The following is a 16404-nucleotide window of genomic DNA, read 5'->3' as shown; positions in this document are numbered from 1 at the left end:
TTTTGGTATACATTTTATGAAAATCGGACCACTATATCTTATAGCTGCCATAGGAACGATAGGAAAAGAAAAAGAAAAAATTATAACTTCGTTGTTTTTCAACGTATTTTCATCTACTTTGAGACATGAGCTTTTAGTATTATTTCAGAATTTTGGTAACAATAATTTGAAAATCGGACAACTATATCATATAGCTGCCATATAAGTGATCCGTAGATGTAGAGAAAATGTAAAGCTGGAGATGTATAACTGTAACTGTCAAACTGTAAACATATTAAGTATAGGTAAAATGTTATGAAACTCCGTTTAGTGTCTGTTTTCGGCATTATAATTTATAATATAAATATGAAAACCAATCTGCAAGGGTATACAAACTTCGGCGCGCCGAAGTTAGCTTCCTTTCTTGTTGTTACTATTGGCGTTATCAGAACTGCAATTACCCGGGAATTGAATTTAAAAAACGATTGAAATTATCAAAACTGGCAGAAAAAATTTTGGTTCTATATCTTCGATTTTAGTAAACTGATTTATTTATATAATTTCGAGTTTAGTAAACTAATAAAGGGTATTTTAATTTAAGCATTCACATTAACTACTTCTTTTTCTTAGCTGTTGACGAATACAGGGTCTTTGGAATCTGTATAGCTGACTTGACTTTGATTTAAGTTTGAATAATATCAAGTGAAACTAGCTGGATTCTAAATAAAATAATGTATACAATTTACACGTTTTTTCTTAGAACACTTTAATTTAATAAAACTCAACGTGAACCGCACTTAAAATTTTTGAGTAGATAATTATTTCTAGCGATAATAAGCCCAAATTCGGTAGAGAATAAAGCAGAGCAGCAGCAAAACAATCAACGCCTGTCCTGCTCGATGCAGTCAGGATCGCAGATCCGTGAGGGGCACGTACATAACGCCCATCAAGCGGGTCATCTCCACCTTGCCGTTGGCGTCCTTGTCGTACTGCAGATATTTATTTACATGAATTCCTATCGGGATAAGTAGTTAGGATGTACGCACCTGTTGCATGTACTGGGAGCCGCCTTCGGGACCGACGGGCACTATGAGGCGTCCACCGTTGGCCAGCTGCTTTATTAGTTCGGTGGGCGTGTCTGGAGCAGCTGCTCCCACATGGATGGCATTGTAGGGGGCACTAGTTGGGTAACCCTTGCGTCCGTCGCCCTCAACGATCTGCAACTGCCCCGAGCTCAGCATCCTGCTGTCGTCGGCATTCAGATTGGCCTTGCTCATTCGCACCAGATCCGCCTGATGCTCGATGCCCACAACTCGGGTCTCGGTGCTGTCGCCTTTCGCCTTGATGTAGCGATAAAAGCAGGCGGTCAGGTAACCCGATCCAGAGCCCACGTCTAGAACATGAGCGCCTGGCTTCAGGTGGTCGCGCAGATATTCCAATGCAAAAGCATGCTGGATATGCAAAAAGGAGAAACTGTTAGGTTTAGATATACGTTTGGGGCGATGCGAATGCATTCCTTTAAACAGAAAGCTATGAATTTAAAACTCTAAATTGAAATAAAAAATCTGCGTCCCATTTAGGCTTTGGTACTGCCTGCTGTTCTACATATACATGTAAGCCGTGCTTTCAGGTTACCATATGGGGTGCGCTGATGGTGACACCTCCTCCGATGGGCTGCGGAGCATCCATGTAGGGATTGCGGGGAGAATAGTGCTTGCGGTCGGTCTCTGCCATTGCCTTGGCCACAGCATCGCTCGCTATAACGCCATAATCTTGGGGAGATTCGTTTCTATAATTATCTCTTCTGCAACGTCGCAATTGCTCAGCTTACCCCTCAACTGACGGATGAGGTCCTCGTTGTTGGCCCCCACAGATCGCCACGCCATGCTAAAGGCGCGGACAAACAGGCCCAGCTTGAGAATTCCCAAAACAAATTGTTTTTTTCTTAACGTCTTGAGTTTGTTTTTGTTCGAACGATGCACCGTAGAGATGGGAAGGCACCGATAAACGGTAAGATGCATCGTCTTTTTGGGGCTATCGATTAACAAGCGACTTCAATTATCGTAAACCCTTTGGTAGGTGGCAACACTGCCAACGCTGTTCCTACAAACAGGAATTCTGGTACTTCTCCGGGCTTCTTTTTCGTGGTAAACAAAATGTCCAATGTCGGAAAGATCCGCCTGAAGACCTTTGCGGAACTGGCCACAACAGCCATAACCATAACCGTAGAGGAAGCTCCACTGCCTACAATCAGCGAAGACAAAACGCCGGAGAAGAAAAACGCGGGAAAAATCCGACGTGCGGCTACAACGACAAGGAAATGCAAAGCGAACGAGGAATCAAACGATGGTGTAATTCCCCCCAAAACCGCCATCAAGCGCTCGTCCAAGAAGACGCCACTACCTGGCCAGATGCTTATAGACTCCTTCTTCAAGAGCTCTGCCAAAAACTACAAAGTGGAAATGGTGCCGCTGTCGACTGCGAAGAAGGAGGTTAAGCCTGTTGCCAAGCGAAAGGTAGCTGCCAAGGGACGCAAGCGCCTTTTCGACGAGTCCACCACTGCATCCAGCGGGTCCACGGATACGTGTGATCGTAAGCCGCCGGAGAAGCGGGTGCAGCCCGGCCGAAAGGCAAAGGGCAAGGAGAACGCAGTCCTTGATGACATGGATGTGATTGATCTTTGCTCTGAAGACGAGAGCGAAAAGACCATCAAAAAGGAACCCTCCACCAAAGTCGAAGTCGTCCGCAGTCCAGCCAGGCTGGCAGAAACTACTCCCGTCCGAACGAAACCCACCATCGCACCAGTAACCCCTCCCAAATGTCCCATGGTTGCGATTCCCACAACCAAGAACAGCCCAGCAAGAGCTAACATTCCAGCAGAAAGGAGTCCATCGATCTTTACCTCCTCAACTCTTTCATCACCCAGGGAGAGTCCCGTTTCTAGTTCCAGCACCACAACGGGACGCAAGCAAAGGAAGCCAAAGCCATGCCCGCCCTACAAAATTGTAGAAGGCACTACGTTCTGCGTGGATGGCTTTCAGTTTGGGGACTTGGATGGCGTTACTCATTACTTCCTCAGCCACTACCATGCTGACCACTACATCGGCCTCACCAAAAAGTTTTCGCATCCACTCTACATGAGTCCCATCACCGCACGTCTGGTGCGAACATTCATCAAAGTAGATGAGATCTACATCAAGGAGATTGAAGTGGACCAAACACTGATGGTCGACGATGTCGAAGTGACCGCCATAGAAGCTAACCAGTGAGTAGGGACAAGCCATCTTTCTGGGGTCTAGAATGATTTTTCCCCTTTGAATTTCTAGCTGTCCAGGAGCCCTTATGTTCTTCTTCAAACTGAGCTCCGGCGAGTGTATTCTGCACACTGGCGACTTTCGAGCTAATGCCGATATGGAATCCCTGCCGATATTCTGGAACCACATCAACATCGATCTGCTCTACCTGGACACCACGTATATGAACAAAAACTACGACTTTTGCCACCAGACAGACAGCGTTGACCGCACCGTGGAGCTGGTGCGCGCATTTATGGAAAGGAACCCGGGCAAGCGAATCCTTATTGTCTGCGGGGCCTACGTCATTGGCAAGGAGAAGATCTGGCTAGCCCTGGCCGAGGAGTTTTGTTTAAACGTCTGGACGGAACCACAACGCAGCGGGGCAGTCAGGTGCTTGCACTGGCCAAAGCTGCAGTTAATTCTAACTGATGACCCCCGTGCAGCCAATTTGCATGTTATTGGCCTGGGGAAAGTCAGCTATCCGGTAGAATTACGTCTAGGATTTATCATCATTCACGTTAATATAATTTGTATAATATTTGCAGAGCCTGGTCGAGTACTTCAAGCCCTTCGAGGACCAATACGACATGCTGCTGGGCATTCGGCCCAGCGGTTGGGAAAAGAACAGCAAGCCGTCGTACGGGAAGCGGATCAGTACCATTGGCATTGAGTACTCGGAGCACTCCAGCTACAAGGAGCTCGAGCGATTCGTTCGCTTCCTAAAGCCCAAGCGGGTAATCAGCACAGTTCCTGTGGGTCGCGATCTCTGTGTCACCGGTGAAGTGCCCACAAAGTGGTATCGATATGAAGGCACTGCCTCCATGCTGAGTACGGGCTATCAGCCAACGATATCCACTTTTCTAACGACACCAGGTAGACGCACATTTGCTCCACCTGTGACAGCAGAGAATAACATGATCTTAAGTCCAGTGGAGGAGAATCTGCCAACAGATTGCGTGACCATTTCCTATAGCTCTTCGGAGACCGAAATTGTCGTTAGAAACGAAGCTACGCCGCCAGAAGCAGTGACAGAGACAATCGATACTAAGGATGACACCCCGCAAGCAGACACGTCCTTGTTGCTGGAGATAGACATAAAAAGCGAAGGGCTGGCAGCAGGCTCACAGTCCCAAGAATTAACAGCAGATAAAGCTGGCTGTGATCATGGGGCAGTCGCCCAGAGCAGTGCGGATCCTGGGGAGAACAAGGCTGACTTGGCTAGCAGACTGACCTCAGATGCCTCGGACGATTGGCTTCCGTACCTTTAGCATATCCTCTTTAAGCTGCGAGCAGCTTTTTGTTAAGATATTTGTTGATTACATAATAAGCTCAGGAGAGTGTACAAGTTCTGTTGATTGAATGTAAGAATGTAATGTAAGAAACCCTTTGATTTGCATAAACGTACACTTTAATATACACTTTTATGTATGTATTTTCAACTTTATATTTTATATATTTCCATATGGTATACACGGGTGCAGGGTGCTCCGTACACTCTAAAATAAATTAAATTATAGTTTACATAAGGAAACCAACTAAATGTACAATATTAATGCGAATAACAATGGATACCCTCCACTAGCAGCGATGTATGTATTATGAATTTTGATTACTTCACTGATATGCTTGATGTATAATATATAATAATAAGTAAATGATGAACGTGAGCTTCTGGAAGGGCCTTCACACAAAAGCCCTTCTCGACTATACAGACACTTGCAAAACAAATATTCTCTACATATACACAAACATGGCGGGGGAAACCATAAAAACGAACACAAAACAAATAAAAGTGTTACTTGTTACGACATTATGCTAATTTTGGCCTGAAAGTCTACTAACAGATTCAACAAAATACATCTCCTGGCTCCTAATCACCGCTTAAAGCCAAACTAGACGATAACGATGCGCATAGACACGATGGATGATGAGGCGGCCGGACCGGAATGTCCGATTTGGTTTGTTTTGGTGGGGTTAGCTGGGAGCAGCTCTCCGTGGTCATTTAGCTGCGAACGGAACAAGTTTAGGCTTATCAAATTGCATAGACGTGGAATTGTGTCGCTTACCACCAGGAGAAGAAGGGGCTTTTGTTCTGGAAGCGCTGCGTAAATGAAAAGAAGCGACTTCCGCTGGATCTGTGGAACAGAATATATTTTGCGAAACTGCGCCAAGTAACTTGGAAGCTTACTTACCGCTCTACAATCACAGCCGGCATCTGAACCAGCTGCACCGGTGACTTGCCGTCCCTTAGGGCCTGGGTGAGGTTTAGGATCTGGCCCCGCATCACAGACATTTGCCGCTCGAACAGGCGCTTGTCAAAGCCACGATCCTGTTGGAACAGGTACAGCAGCTCCGTGCAGATCTCCTCCACAAAGTTCATATCGGACAGCTGGGGCAGCACGTGGTCCTTGATCTCGTCGCTGAATGGGATCTTGGCCTGCGGCAGCCATGCCCAGTGGTAGGGATATGCTCTCCACGAATCCGGATGCTTGAAGGGAAAGGCGAGTCCATTGTCAATGGCAGCGATCCGTATGAAGGCCGAATCCACCACGTTCCAAGTTGGATCCTTCGAGGGGGAGGAGTTTTGTTCGTCCTCGCTGCTGGTGCTGTCTGGCTGCCGCTTGGTAGCTGATCCACCCGCAGCTTGGTTGGACTTGGGATCCGCATCGCTTTGTTTGTCGGTCAGATCCACTATGGCGTGCGTCCCGGGTACCTTGGGGCGGCAAATACCCCGCATTGACTTACCCCCAGTGCCGCCTACTTGGCCCGATATCTTTGGCGCAATGTACTTGATCAGCCAATTGTCGTTGCCGCGGTCTGTGTTGCGTATGATATAATCGAGGACGACAAGGCGTTCGAACTGCAGCTGAAAGGATTTGGCCACTGATGGCGTTAGAGGTTCACTGTCGAAGCGTCTCAGCCAGTAGTCCGCATCCTTGTAGCCCTCAACGAAGAGCTGGAAGGAGCCAGTCTTGACGGAAAAGGCAAAACAAGTTAATCTCCAAACTGCTGCTAAACACCGTGAAGCTAACATGGTTACCTTGAGGGGAAGGCTCATCCGGTTGAAGTGGGCCGACGGGTAGTGCTCCTTGATGCGCTTCTTCAGCTTGGCTTTCTGCCGGTCGATGCGGGCATAGTTGAAGCTCTCGGCCACCAGCCTAACCACGCGCGTCTTTGGCACCACATTCAGGTTGAGCTTGCGATCCACTAAGCTGGCTCCGGCCTCCGATAGGTAGCTACAAAGTCGACATGAAGTAATATAAATATCCATGGGCATATGCCGAGCTTACCCCTGGTTGGGAATCAGGCAGGCACGTCCAAAACAACAGGGACAGCACAGTTTGTGCATCCACTTGGTCCACTTTGGATTCAGTCTGCCGTAGGGCTCCTCGTCCTTGGGCTTAAACACAGCTAGGCAGTGCTAGAAGGAAAGTAAATGTATCGTTATTTTGGTGCCTTTTCCGAGAACGGCAGAACCCTCTACAATACTGCTAGACTGTTTCAGGTGCAAACCAAAAGTCCTGCAAAGTTGACTTAATTGCAAAACTTCCCCGATTGCCTGAGGTATATTATATGCGCGGATTAGTAAAAAAAAAAAGCAAATGACGCTCTAAGACAAAACTAAAGTCGTGAACGCCTACCATTGCGCAGCAAAGGATTTCATTTTTTAGGATTATCTATTCTACTTACATTGCCGGCATCCTTGACGAAATAGGAACCACTGCTACCCTGGTAAATGCGCTCGGGCAGCACACCACTCTCGATGGCTCCCTCGGCCTTTGCCACAATCTCCGAGAAAAGCGGATCATCTGAAAATACAAAATTTGACTTAGAGAGGCAAGAACACAAATGAAATGACCTCAGTTACTGATAAAGTTTGTGCGCAGGAAAAAAATGCGCATGATTCCAGCAGAGTCAGAAAACAGACTGCCGGCTGCTTTTCATTCAAATTGAAGCAATTTGGCTTCGGAATTATATTGTTAATAATTTATTAATACACCTGCCGAGAGAGCCCGACGATTCTCCTTAATGAGTCGCCGACTCTGGCGGCTTGTCAGCTGTCGGGTAAAAATAACTACCTTTAGTGAACGCGGCGGTAAACAAGTAAAAAGACAGCGATGAAGTTCAAGTCTCACCCTTGAATTCAGAGAAAAGAAACGTATTACTAGAACTGCACTTGAATCTTTAACACGCAAACACACGTATATCGTATGGTTTAGTTCGTTTTGATATTAGTATACACCTAATATGGAAAAAAGCGTTTCGGTTTAATTACTCAAAGAAGTCCTCTTTGAATAATAAAACAAAATTCTATAGAAAACAAAAGGTTTCTAAATACAAATCACACATCCCAATGCCGTCTTAAAGGACGGTTAGATATTTAAATAAAAAAAATGTATCTGCGTTTTTAGATAAACTAAACCTAATTTTGGATCTTTTCTCCAGGTAAGTGTAAAGCACAATCTTCAGTAAGCTCGGCTGCTACCTATGAAGTCAAAGTTCTCGTTGAACTCTCCCTGGGCATCCTGGCAAATGGTGAACACTTGCTGACTTATGAAGTTCTCGCGACTGCAGCTCGACAAGCGCGACATGGGGACACAATCGAATTAAATGCTTCGCCCGGTTTGTGAAGAGGTAACCAAGTCGAAGTTGATATGGATATTGTGTGTGTGTGGCAGAAGCAGGTCGCAATTAGCATGGAAAAAACGTTTCGATAAGGGGTCCCCGGGAAATAGCCTCTAAAAAAACACTCACAAAAGTTCCTCAGCGGGCAGTTGGCGCACTGGCAGCGTGGTGACGCAATTTTGCAAGTAACTGTGTCATTGGAGCCTCGGGCCAGAGACTGTGAGTTAAATAAGATCGGAGGTACTTCCTCATCGGAGTCGGACTCAATGAAATCCTTCTTCGCCACCTGACACAGTTCCTCGCAGCAGCAGCAGACATAGGGCGCGTAGTCAGAGGTCACCGACAGAAGGCTGCTCTTCACAGCATTATTGCTTGTCGTGGGCTTCTCATGGTCATCTGAATTCACATCTGTAGGAGCTGGAACAGGCTCCTTGGGTGGAGAGTTCTCAGCGTTAGCGCCCGTGGCCATGTCGCTATGTCCAGTCGGCAAAAGTTGCCAGCAGAACAACTTCCATTTTCGAGCGCTTTGGCTTTGCAATTGCAATCGGTGTTCAATTTAGTGCACTAACCAAACGGACCAACATTTACAACGAATTTGTCTTTGCCTATGACCGAGCTGAGTTTGGTGAATTTTGTATGATACTATAATTATGAATAAATTTGACATATGCGCCGATGTCGATTGATATTGTTTCACTTGTATTTTGTTTTTAATACACCCATTAGCTAATTGGAAATGGCGGAGGCTAATAGATGCACATTTTGCAGTATTAAATATAATAATTAATCATAAATAAATAATCTACAAAAGCACACGAACCTTAACTTATAATGACTGACTATACATTCGAAATTAAATAGCAATTCAAAGGGAGTGCTTACAGTCTTACTCATCACCTGATGAAATAGTGACTTAGTCACACAGATCATTAAGATGTAACAGAGAACGTTAAGAGTTCAATGTACACAAATTGTGTTGCACTAATTTTATTATTCAGAGTAGTATTGGTAATCCTAATTCTGAAAGGTATTACGGCACTCTGTCTCACATGGGTAAAAAAATCAACTTTTCTTTAAAAGGAATATTCGAATCTGTCATACAAAACGAACAGCAAATAGGTTTAGTCGACGCCTGCACTAAATTTAAACAATAAAGAATAACAGAGTACTGTTCAGCCACGAATTGTGCTACAATGCGCTAAATCAGGGTTACGTTATTCTTTACTTGGCTTTCAATAGGATGGTATACATATACATATACCACCAATTTTTAAATAATATTAAATTAAATAAATTTTAAATAATAATAATAAAAATAAATAAAGTGTTCCCCATGTGGCACGATTTAAAGAATACATTCTTTTTCTTTTTCTTGTAATTTTAACTAAATATACAAGCCTAAGAAAGATATGTGTTGATCAAGTTGTTGCTTAAATTTTTAATACATCACTTTAAAAACCTTAGAACAATTCTTATTGATACTATTTTATTATTCTTTTTTTTTTTTAATTTTCTCTTGATACTATTTTATAAAAAAAAAAAATCTACATATCGCCGAGAAGAAATACTGCCTGCTATTTTTAATGAAAAGATAACACACCTGTTAATGCTTGACTTTGCCTACTATTGTAAGTTTTTAAGGTTTTTAGGGATCTTACCCAAACGTTCCCGGTTTTAAGTCATTGAATTTTGTCAACAAATTATGTTGAACCACAACTATTTGTTCGATCCAGTTGTTCTGTTCCCAAGGCATTGAATTTTCTCTTTCAAAGACTTCACTATCTCTAAAACGTGACTTTCAACGAGTTTTAGCTTACAAACCCAGAAATGGGGAATTATGATTATTCTGCTGGGTTCTTTTACCGATTTAAGAGTGCCCTAGCTTCTAGTAATTATACTGAACAAGTAACGCCTTTTACAAACAGAATCACGCAGTCCAAACTAGCGCAACGAGCACTCAATGTATGTGGGCGGTAATAAAAAAAAGATAAGCGAGCAGCATGAGCAAAGCCGCAGCTTAACCTAAGGCAAACAGTGGAATCATCCTATCATGCTTTTCTGTACCCATTGCAATGATTGGAATGGAGGGGGAGCCCAGAGATTGAAGCCCTAGAGTTGGCCACTTGTAGGACTTCGGGTATTTCCCCAACTTATTTACACTCACCGCCAAATGTGTTCGATACGAGGCCCACATGATCGTGACCGCGTCCCAGGCCGCCGAGCAGCTCGCTAAAGCGACTTCCGTGGCTGGCACTGCCGCCTCCGAGGAGCGGCTGCGACTCCCGGTTGTCGCTGCCGGCGTCCGTGGACATGCCCTCGAAGTCGATTTCTGGCACCAGGCAAATATCGTCGGCCTCGTCGTGCGGGTGACGGGCGAGGGCAATGTGCGTTGAGGATTTTAGCGGGGATGATGACGCTGTCGATACAGATGTTGACGCTTTCGCGGGTGCGATGTGACTAATCACCTGCGGCGTCAGCTGCTGCTGCTGATGCTGTGCGCTGTCGTCGCTAATCTCTTCGACGCGACCTTTAGATTTGCCATTGCGCAGGTTTGAGCCTCTCTTCAACAGCACTTCTTCTTCACCGTCCTCATCGTCGCCATCTTCGGTGCTGTGGTCTTCGTGCCAGCTTGCAAACTGATCCATCTGCGGTTTCTGCTGCACGGCATCGCCTCCGGCGCTCTTGTCACTGGCCAAAAGGCCGTTAGTGTGGTTTTTCGCCCCTTCTGCCGGCTGCTCATCCTCGTCGTCGTCGTCGTCATCCACCGACAAGAGCATGGGCTCCCTCTCCTTTTTTCCTCTCTTTCTAGGCCTCCGTTTTCCAATCCCAATGGTGTTAATCTGGGAATGAACCCATCATATTTATCCATTGGGGTTTTTAAAAGTGTAGAGAGCTCACTTACCTCGACTTTGGTGGTCAACTGGTTTACAGTCGGCTCGAAGCCGTTGAGGAGCGGAGCCAGCTGGCTGGACGGCAGCGGCTGGTCCTTGACAAAGTCACCTATCAGGTCCACCTCATCCTCAAGCTGCAGCAGCGGGGGATCGGCATGATCCCGAGCGCCACTCATTGCCGAGTCGGAGGGCAGGCACGTGTGTGGTGTGAGGGGGTGTGTGAGAGTGGGGAGTGGTGATGATGGGTCGTTCTCGTCGCAGACACAACAACAAAGACCCGCGCTGCGCTGTTGTGGCGGCTGCTGCTTCTTCCTCGCTTCTATATGTCACTTTTCGGGCGTCGCTTGTTATCTGTTATCTACTGTTCCGCTCCTCCTTCATTGGTCGCATGTTCCCGAACAATGCGCCTCTATTATTCAAGCTGAAATTTGATTACATTACTTGTTAATTGTCTCACTTTTGCTTTTTCGTTTTCGTTTCAATTATCGATTTTTGGTCGATGCCTTTGCTCTCCTGCCAGAGTTAAATATTTTCGGTAAATCGATTATAACGGAGAGCTCTGGGGAGTTTACAAAAGTAATAAAAAAAGGTCTCACCATGCACTCCGCGAGAATAGCAAGCGAATTACGCGTTCGATTTTAATTTTTGCCAAGAACACGAAGCGAAAAATGGTTGGCAGGGCATAACAGCTGACGAGTAGAATCTGCGGCGCTACCCACTCGTTGTTCTTTTCTTGCCTAACAAGTGGTAGCGCCACTAGCCCACAATGACGGGAAATCTAAAATATGTATTAATTTTTAAACTAATTTATTATATTACAAATTTGTTAGGTGGTGGTATCCATTGAAAACGATAAGTCAGAAAATGCTCTTACTCGAATATAATTAAGAATATTAAGTAAAACATTAATGGCATTGGTTAACATTATTCTTCAATGGAAATACTTGACGGGTCCGAAATTCTACTTTATTTTTATTATTATCTACTTTATCAGCGGAGTCTGACGCAACTTGGTGATCCAGTCCAGGACATCACACAGTTGCCGCTGCAGGTTTGTGCTCTCTGCCACCAGCTCGACACAATCCTTGAACTTGGACACCGCATTTCGTAAACTCATGGGAGGAAGAACCCTGCAAAAGAGATAATTCGAGTTATCACATTGACCCATTTAACCACTTAAACAACTTACGAGAACCAGTGCAGGGGCTCCACGTAGCCATTGGACTTGTCAACCGGCTGACGCTCAATGCTGATCCCCCGACCGTCTCCAGAGTCGACAACGCGACACAGGGCGTTGAACTCGGCACTGTTCTCCGTGGGAATCTGCGCCGTGGACACGGAGTTACTGCCTCCGTGCTGGAATCGCGTACGGGCCAATAGAATGGCCCCGCTGGCGTTCGCTCTTTCCAGATTAACCCGGCTCTGGGTGTGCTCCTCGATCAGGTGGAACATGTCCAGGTACAAAGCATCCATTAGCTGCCCGGCTGCCTCTTTTTCGCTCTTATTCAACGCCATTCTTTGTTATCAAACTGCTTTTAATTGCTTATTTACCTATTGCACCGACCCAGAATTTTCAATCATATGATTCCCTAACAACCCTGTTCTTGAGTCAGAGCACAGAGCCAAGTTGGCAGCCCCAACGATAGCGATACAATAAACTATCGGACTTTCTATAAAAAAAACCGTTAAATGTTCAAATTTGCTTTCCAATTTGATGAGATCAGAAAATTAAAATGTGAACAACTCTCACGAAATTAAACATAAGTGTTTCTTGCTCTTTCTTTTAAAGTTTTCGCTGAAAATCGCTTGAACCTGAATCAGCTGTGAGCGTGTGATTCACGGTATGTATGTCGTTCCGCTCCTTTGGTCACACCAATCAACCCGCTCCAACTTTCCGAAAGATGTGTAATTTTGTCGCGCGAACAAATCTTATAATGCAATGAGCTGTAGTTATTACCGTCACAAGCATGTTTAATTAACAGGTAAACCTGTTACACCGTCACAAGCTGAAAACTGTCGTGCAATTTGCCTAACTAAAAGGGCAAACAGCTGTTAATGTTTCCTATTGAGCGAGCGGGAGAGACATAGGCGGGCTGAGAGGGGGTTAGCTGTTTATTTTACGATGCTGCCGCGAGATTAGAGAAAGTTTATAAAAAGCCCTCAGCAATTAGCATTTAGCAGCAGTCGGAGAAGCAGTTAAGTGCAAAGCAGCGCGCCGTCGAGAGCAACAAGTGGATGCCCCAAGCCCCAGTCGGTCCCGGGCCAGTGTAAACAGTTCCAAAGTCAAGCCACAACATCCCAGGCGATCTGACGATAATGCCCGATAGCCATACGGGGGACTTACGTAGCCGCCGGAACGGCAATATCGCACTTATTGCCGAGGAACAGGTGCGCCAGCTAGCCAATATTGTTTCTGACGCCAACATATTAAGGCCCAATGTGTGTGGCTAAGGCTCACTCCCAGACACTACGGCCATATAACATAAATACCTGATATACGTAACCACGTTTTGATGACAAACATTGACGCGGAGCGTGTTTTGAAGTGTGTATCTAATCGCGGAAATCGGACGGTACTCACACAATACCCACTCTATCGGCTTACCCTAGGATTTAAGGCCGTTTGTTAAATACACTTCAGCGGGGTCGACCAGGAATATAAAGCTTTTAGCCAAATAACAAAACGTATCCTCTTTTAATAACCAGACTGGAAAGCCGTCTGATGTGTTTTGTCTTTTGAAATAATCCATACAAGGATTTGCACTTAGCCCAGATATAAGAAACTTATCTCCTTGTCGCTGATTGATTATAATTTGAACAGCGTGCGGTGACTAAAGTCAGAGTAAGAGTATTTTATTCCCGGAAGAACACAAGACATGCGTTATCATTTCGATCCTTACTATCAGTTAGCATAGTTAACGAGCTTTTATCTGTGCAACGAATAATGACGCAGCTACTTGCCTATCTTTTAAATAATTCAGACTCCCAGCAGACGTAGTCAGACAACCGGCGACAATACCCAGCGGACCATCAAAATGTCAGCAGCCAAGGAAGGTCAAGAATCCACGGCCAACAAGCGCACCCTCAGCGAGAGTTCCGCTGAGGACGTTGGACACACAGCGACTCAGAGCAACGGTGACGGAATGTGGCGCAACGAGCTCTCCATGAATGCAGACAGTAGCTCCGCACAGCCGGAGAAGCGGAGTCCTAGTCCTGGTCACGCCAACCGAAAGCTCAGTGATGCAGTTGATGTGGTTCTCCGCATAGTCCTCGTCTTGATCTTTTTGTAAGTTTATTTGTTGAGACAAATACATTCATCACTCTTATTCATGACTCATCTCTACCATCTGCAGTAAGCTGGAGACGATGACGGCATTCAAGCGGGAAATCCATGAAGAGGAACTCTGGCTGTACAAGAATCCCAGAAGACCGGACATTGTCAAGGGCGGGGAGCTGCTCTTCTGGGTGATAGTGGCCCCGTTTTTGGTCACCCTCGCCTTCTACTGGTTTACCAAGGACAGGCGGGACTTTCGAGCCGCCAGCTGGGCCTGGACTCTGGCACTGTGCATGAACGGCATACCGACGAGCATCCTGAAGATAACTGTGGGTCGGCCCAGACCAGACTACTTCTACCGCTGCTTTCCCGACGGTGTTATGGTTCTAAACACTACGTCGACCGGGTTGGACACATCCATCCTGGACTTTAATTGCACTGGCCTTGCGGGAGACATAAACGAAGGGCGCAAGAGTTTCCCCAGCGGCCACTCCTCGTGTAAGTTGATTATTGATGCTGTTGGAGTTTCCAGCTAATTGATTTAATCACCGCTTTCAGTCGCCTTTGCCAGTTTCGGTTTCATCGCCTATTATATTGGCGCCAAGCTGCACGCCTTTGATGCCCGAGGACGCGGGCACACTTGGCGGCTGTGCATTGCTGTGATTCCCCTGCTGATCGCCCTGCTAGTGGCAGTTAGTCGGACGTGCGACTACCATCACCACTGGCAGGATGTTACCTTCGGAGGTCTGCTTGGCCTGTTTGCAGGCTACGCCAGCTACAGGCAGTACTATCCCTCCATCTTTGGGCTTGAAGCCGGCACCCCCCTGACCCGGTGGCCCAGGAGAGAGGGAGTCCAGTACCAAAGGCTGGCAGGGAAGGAGGAGGATAAGGACCAAGTAGGCGACACGGTGCGACGGCCTCTCCTCGGGGGCAAGGACTCATCCAAATGGTACTAAAAGCTTTACGTATTACATAGTCAATTACCGCTTTCCCCTCTAGGCTCTAGCTCTTATTAACTTATCAAAGCCATCGCTGGCGTAGCTTCCATTTTACATGTATGTGCATCCTATTTGTTGTGCTGTTGGGTTACCTCGTAAAGGGTAGGGTTAGTTGTTACGTCTCTTCAATAAAAAGCTGTCAGCACATCGATTGCTAAATGTAAATTTATTGCTCATCTTTGGCAGCAACGTCGAAAACAAATTTGCTACTTCAAAGTGACCGAAACTAGCCTAAAAATTAAAGAGGACGCGGACGCTGGCTGATTCAGTTCATGGAGTTGAACGCCTGCAGGAGAACCTGCTTCTCGCGCTCCTTCTTCTTGACCACGTCCAGGCTGCGTTGCCTCCAAGTGCTCTTGCGCAGCTTAATCGGTCGGCTGCCTACATAGCGGCCGTCCATCTCCTTCATGGCACGAATAAAGTCCGCCGGCTCCCGAAAGCTGACAAATCCGAATCCTTTACTCTTGCCGGTACGCTTGTCGCGCACCACGCGCGCCCGCTGAAACGAGGGGAACTTGTTAAAGGTGCGGGTGAGCACCTCATCGTTGACATCGTTTCCCAGATCGCCGCAGAAAATTCGGAAATCATCGTCGGGCCAGTCGGCCAGCGAGGAGTCCTCCCACACGCTTCCGCCAGCAATCCGAACCGTCTTCCGGTCCTTCTTCTTGCGCTCCGTTGTCTGGAAAGACTGCAGCGCCGAAGAGGCGCGCGCCGCCTTGATGGCCTCCTCGGCAATGGGATTCGGGCCGGACTTCTCTGCCTTCAGCTTCTTCAGCTTTTGTGTCACGTCGAACGACACGGCGTTGATGTCGATGGAGGGTGCAGCGGCAACTGTGGGCACATGAACGGACTGCCGGCACTGGTACAGCTTGGGGGCGCTGCTCAGGACCACGGGCGTGGCGGACATCGGCTTGCTATGATTAGACGAGGATGAACTACTCCCGTTGCTCGTGGGCACGAAGGTGGACATGAAAGTGGGCGGCGGCGGGATCGGAGGCGGTGGCACAGTTAACCGTGATCCCCCACTTCCAGTGGGCTGGTGTTGCTGCAGCTTTTGCTGGACATTGTTGTAGGTGTTGGCGGCGATGATGGGCCGCACTTGATTGGGCACGAACAGGTTGCGGGCGGGAGGCTTTGAGATTTCTGCCTCGAAACGGGACAACTCGTCCTCGATGTTGCGGCGCTTCGAGCCCATTTCAAGGGTAAAACCGAGTTTTTCGCTTCACAAATTCACAAATTAAACAAATTTTCACGAAAAACGCTGTTGATAACAGCTGCTTTGATAGAGGTGTGCGCGTGCCGGCGGACAGCTGCGATAGTTGCGACACATCGATATTTGG

At 46.7% G+C, this 16404-nt stretch overlaps 6 protein-coding genes across 8 annotated transcripts; 2 read left to right on the top strand and 4 right to left on the bottom strand.

Annotated features, from left to right (window-relative positions):
- Window positions 1-507: 507 nt before the first annotated feature.
- Window positions 508-1987, bottom strand: Pcmt (Protein-L-isoaspartate (D-aspartate) O-methyltransferase). Its single transcript, XM_017168024.2, has 4 exons — window positions 1811-1987; window positions 1615-1751; window positions 1026-1430; window positions 508-968 (listed from the first exon to the last, which is right to left on the bottom strand). Exons 1-4 carry the CDS (start codon window positions 1863-1865, stop codon window positions 885-887), a joined length of 681 nt encoding a protein of 226 aa, XP_017023513.1. The 5' UTR covers window positions 1866-1987; the 3' UTR covers window positions 508-884.
- A 68-nt stretch (window positions 1988-2055) lies between these two features.
- Snm1 (DNA cross-link repair protein snm1) lies at window positions 2056-4714 on the top strand. The gene is made up of 3 exons (XM_017168018.3): window positions 2056-3244; window positions 3306-3759; window positions 3821-4714. Exons 1-3 carry the CDS (start codon window positions 2136-2138, stop codon window positions 4541-4543), a joined length of 2286 nt encoding a protein of 761 aa, XP_017023507.1. The 5' UTR covers window positions 2056-2135; the 3' UTR covers window positions 4544-4714.
- Window positions 4715-5070: 356 nt separating this feature from the next.
- On the bottom strand, window positions 5071-11517 carry Pi4KIIalpha (phosphatidylinositol 4-kinase II alpha). Of its 2 annotated transcripts, XM_017168019.3 has the most exons (9): window positions 11389-11517; window positions 10804-11213; window positions 10066-10741; window positions 6966-7084; window positions 6566-6696; window positions 6316-6511; window positions 5468-6246; window positions 5342-5410; window positions 5071-5281 (listed from the first exon to the last, which is right to left on the bottom strand). In XM_017168019.3, the coding sequence occupies exons 2-9, from the start codon at window positions 10966-10968 to the stop codon at window positions 5278-5280; spliced, it is 2139 nt and encodes a 712-aa protein (XP_017023508.1). In that variant the 5' UTR covers window positions 10969-11213; window positions 11389-11517; the 3' UTR covers window positions 5071-5277. The 2 variants fall into 2 exon arrangements, with proteins under 2 accessions (XP_017023508.1, XP_017023509.1); XM_017168020.2 differs by lacking the exons at window positions 10066-10741; window positions 10804-11213; window positions 11389-11517 and adding an exon at window positions 8031-8557.
- Window positions 11518-11657: 140 nt separating this feature from the next.
- On the bottom strand, window positions 11658-12390 carry LOC108075529 (uncharacterized). Its single transcript, XM_017168026.3, has 2 exons — window positions 11982-12390; window positions 11658-11922 (listed from the first exon to the last, which is right to left on the bottom strand). Exons 1-2 carry the CDS (start codon window positions 12305-12307, stop codon window positions 11775-11777), a joined length of 474 nt encoding a protein of 157 aa, XP_017023515.1. The 5' UTR covers window positions 12308-12390; the 3' UTR covers window positions 11658-11774.
- Window positions 12391-12633: 243 nt separating this feature from the next.
- On the top strand, window positions 12634-15215 carry LOC108075525 (phospholipid phosphatase 5). Of its 2 annotated transcripts, none has more exons than XM_017168022.3 (4): window positions 12634-12774; window positions 13774-14078; window positions 14146-14564; window positions 14625-15215. In XM_017168022.3, exons 2-4 carry the CDS (start codon window positions 13828-13830, stop codon window positions 15020-15022), a joined length of 1068 nt encoding a protein of 355 aa, XP_017023511.1. In that variant the 5' UTR covers window positions 12634-12774; window positions 13774-13827; the 3' UTR covers window positions 15023-15215. The 2 variants fall into 2 exon arrangements, with proteins under 2 accessions (XP_017023511.1, XP_017023510.1); XM_017168021.3 differs by lacking the exon at window positions 12634-12774 and adding an exon at window positions 12908-13180.
- On the bottom strand, window positions 15212-16387 carry LOC108075526 (RNA-binding protein 42). The gene has a single exon (XM_017168023.2). The coding sequence runs from the start codon at window positions 16257-16259 to the stop codon at window positions 15330-15332; it is 930 nt and encodes a 309-aa protein (XP_017023512.1). The 5' UTR covers window positions 16260-16387; the 3' UTR covers window positions 15212-15329.
- Window positions 16388-16404: the final 17 nt, after the last annotated feature.

This window comes from Drosophila kikkawai, chromosome 3R (assembly GCF_030179895.1).
Source record: "Drosophila kikkawai strain 14028-0561.14 chromosome 3R, DkikHiC1v2, whole genome shotgun sequence".
NCBI classification, from domain to species: Eukaryota; Metazoa; Arthropoda; class Insecta; order Diptera; family Drosophilidae; genus Drosophila; species Drosophila kikkawai.
Note: the sequence above shows the minus strand (reverse complement) of the source record. Positions and strands in the feature narration are given on the sequence as shown.

What these genes read in the sequence shown, in the direction of transcription:
- LOC108075525 (XM_017168021.3), top strand. Translation starts at nt 13,109, where the DNA reads ATGCCCGATAGCCATACGGGGGACTTACGTAGCCGCCGGAACGGCAAT. An exon ending in CACTTATTGCCGAGGAACAG is followed by an intron (nt 13,181 to 13,773) that starts GTGCGCCAGCTA and finishes TAAATAATTCAG; the next exon opens with ACTCCCAGCAGACGTAGTCA. An exon ending in GTCCTCGTCTTGATCTTTTT is followed by an intron (nt 14,079 to 14,145) that starts GTAAGTTTATTT and finishes TACCATCTGCAG; the next exon opens with TAAGCTGGAGACGATGACGG.
- Snm1 (XM_017168018.3), top strand. Translation starts at nt 2,136, where the DNA reads ATGTCCAATGTCGGAAAGATCCGCCTGAAGACCTTTGCGGAACTGGCC. An exon ending in ACCGCCATAGAAGCTAACCA is followed by an intron (nt 3,245 to 3,305) that starts GTGAGTAGGGAC and finishes TTGAATTTCTAG; the next exon opens with CTGTCCAGGAGCCCTTATGT. An exon ending in TGGGGAAAGTCAGCTATCCG is followed by an intron (nt 3,760 to 3,820) that starts GTAGAATTACGT and finishes TAATATTTGCAG; the next exon opens with AGCCTGGTCGAGTACTTCAA.
- LOC108075529 (XM_017168026.3), bottom strand. Translation starts at nt 12,307, where the DNA reads ATGGCGTTGAATAAGAGCGAAAAAGAGGCAGCCGGGCAGCTAATGGAT. An exon ending in GAGCCCCTGCACTGGTTCTC is followed by an intron (nt 11,923 to 11,981) that starts GTAAGTTGTTTA and finishes TCTCTTTTGCAG; the next exon opens with GGTTCTTCCTCCCATGAGTT.
- LOC108075526 (XM_017168023.2), bottom strand. Translation starts at nt 16,259, where the DNA reads ATGGGCTCGAAGCGCCGCAACATCGAGGACGAGTTGTCCCGTTTCGAG.
- Pi4KIIalpha (XM_017168019.3), bottom strand. Translation starts at nt 10,968, where the DNA reads ATGAGTGGCGCTCGGGATCATGCCGATCCCCCGCTGCTGCAGCTTGAG. An exon ending in TGCCTGATTCCCAACCAGGG is followed by an intron (nt 6,512 to 6,565) that starts GTAAGCTCGGCA and finishes TCGACTTTGTAG; the next exon opens with CTACCTATCGGAGGCCGGAG. An exon ending in CCGGCTGTGATTGTAGAGCG is followed by an intron (nt 5,411 to 5,467) that starts GTAAGTAAGCTT and finishes TCTGTTCCACAG; the next exon opens with ATCCAGCGGAAGTCGCTTCT.
- Pcmt (XM_017168024.2), bottom strand. Translation starts at nt 1,865, where the DNA reads ATGGCGTGGCGATCTGTGGGGGCCAACAACGAGGACCTCATCCGTCAG. An exon ending in CCTCATCCGTCAGTTGAGGG is followed by an intron (nt 1,752 to 1,810) that starts GTAAGCTGAGCA and finishes AATCTCCCCAAG; the next exon opens with ATTATGGCGTTATAGCGAGC. An exon ending in GCTCCCAGTACATGCAACAG is followed by an intron (nt 969 to 1,025) that starts GTGCGTACATCC and finishes AAATATCTGCAG; the next exon opens with TACGACAAGGACGCCAACGG.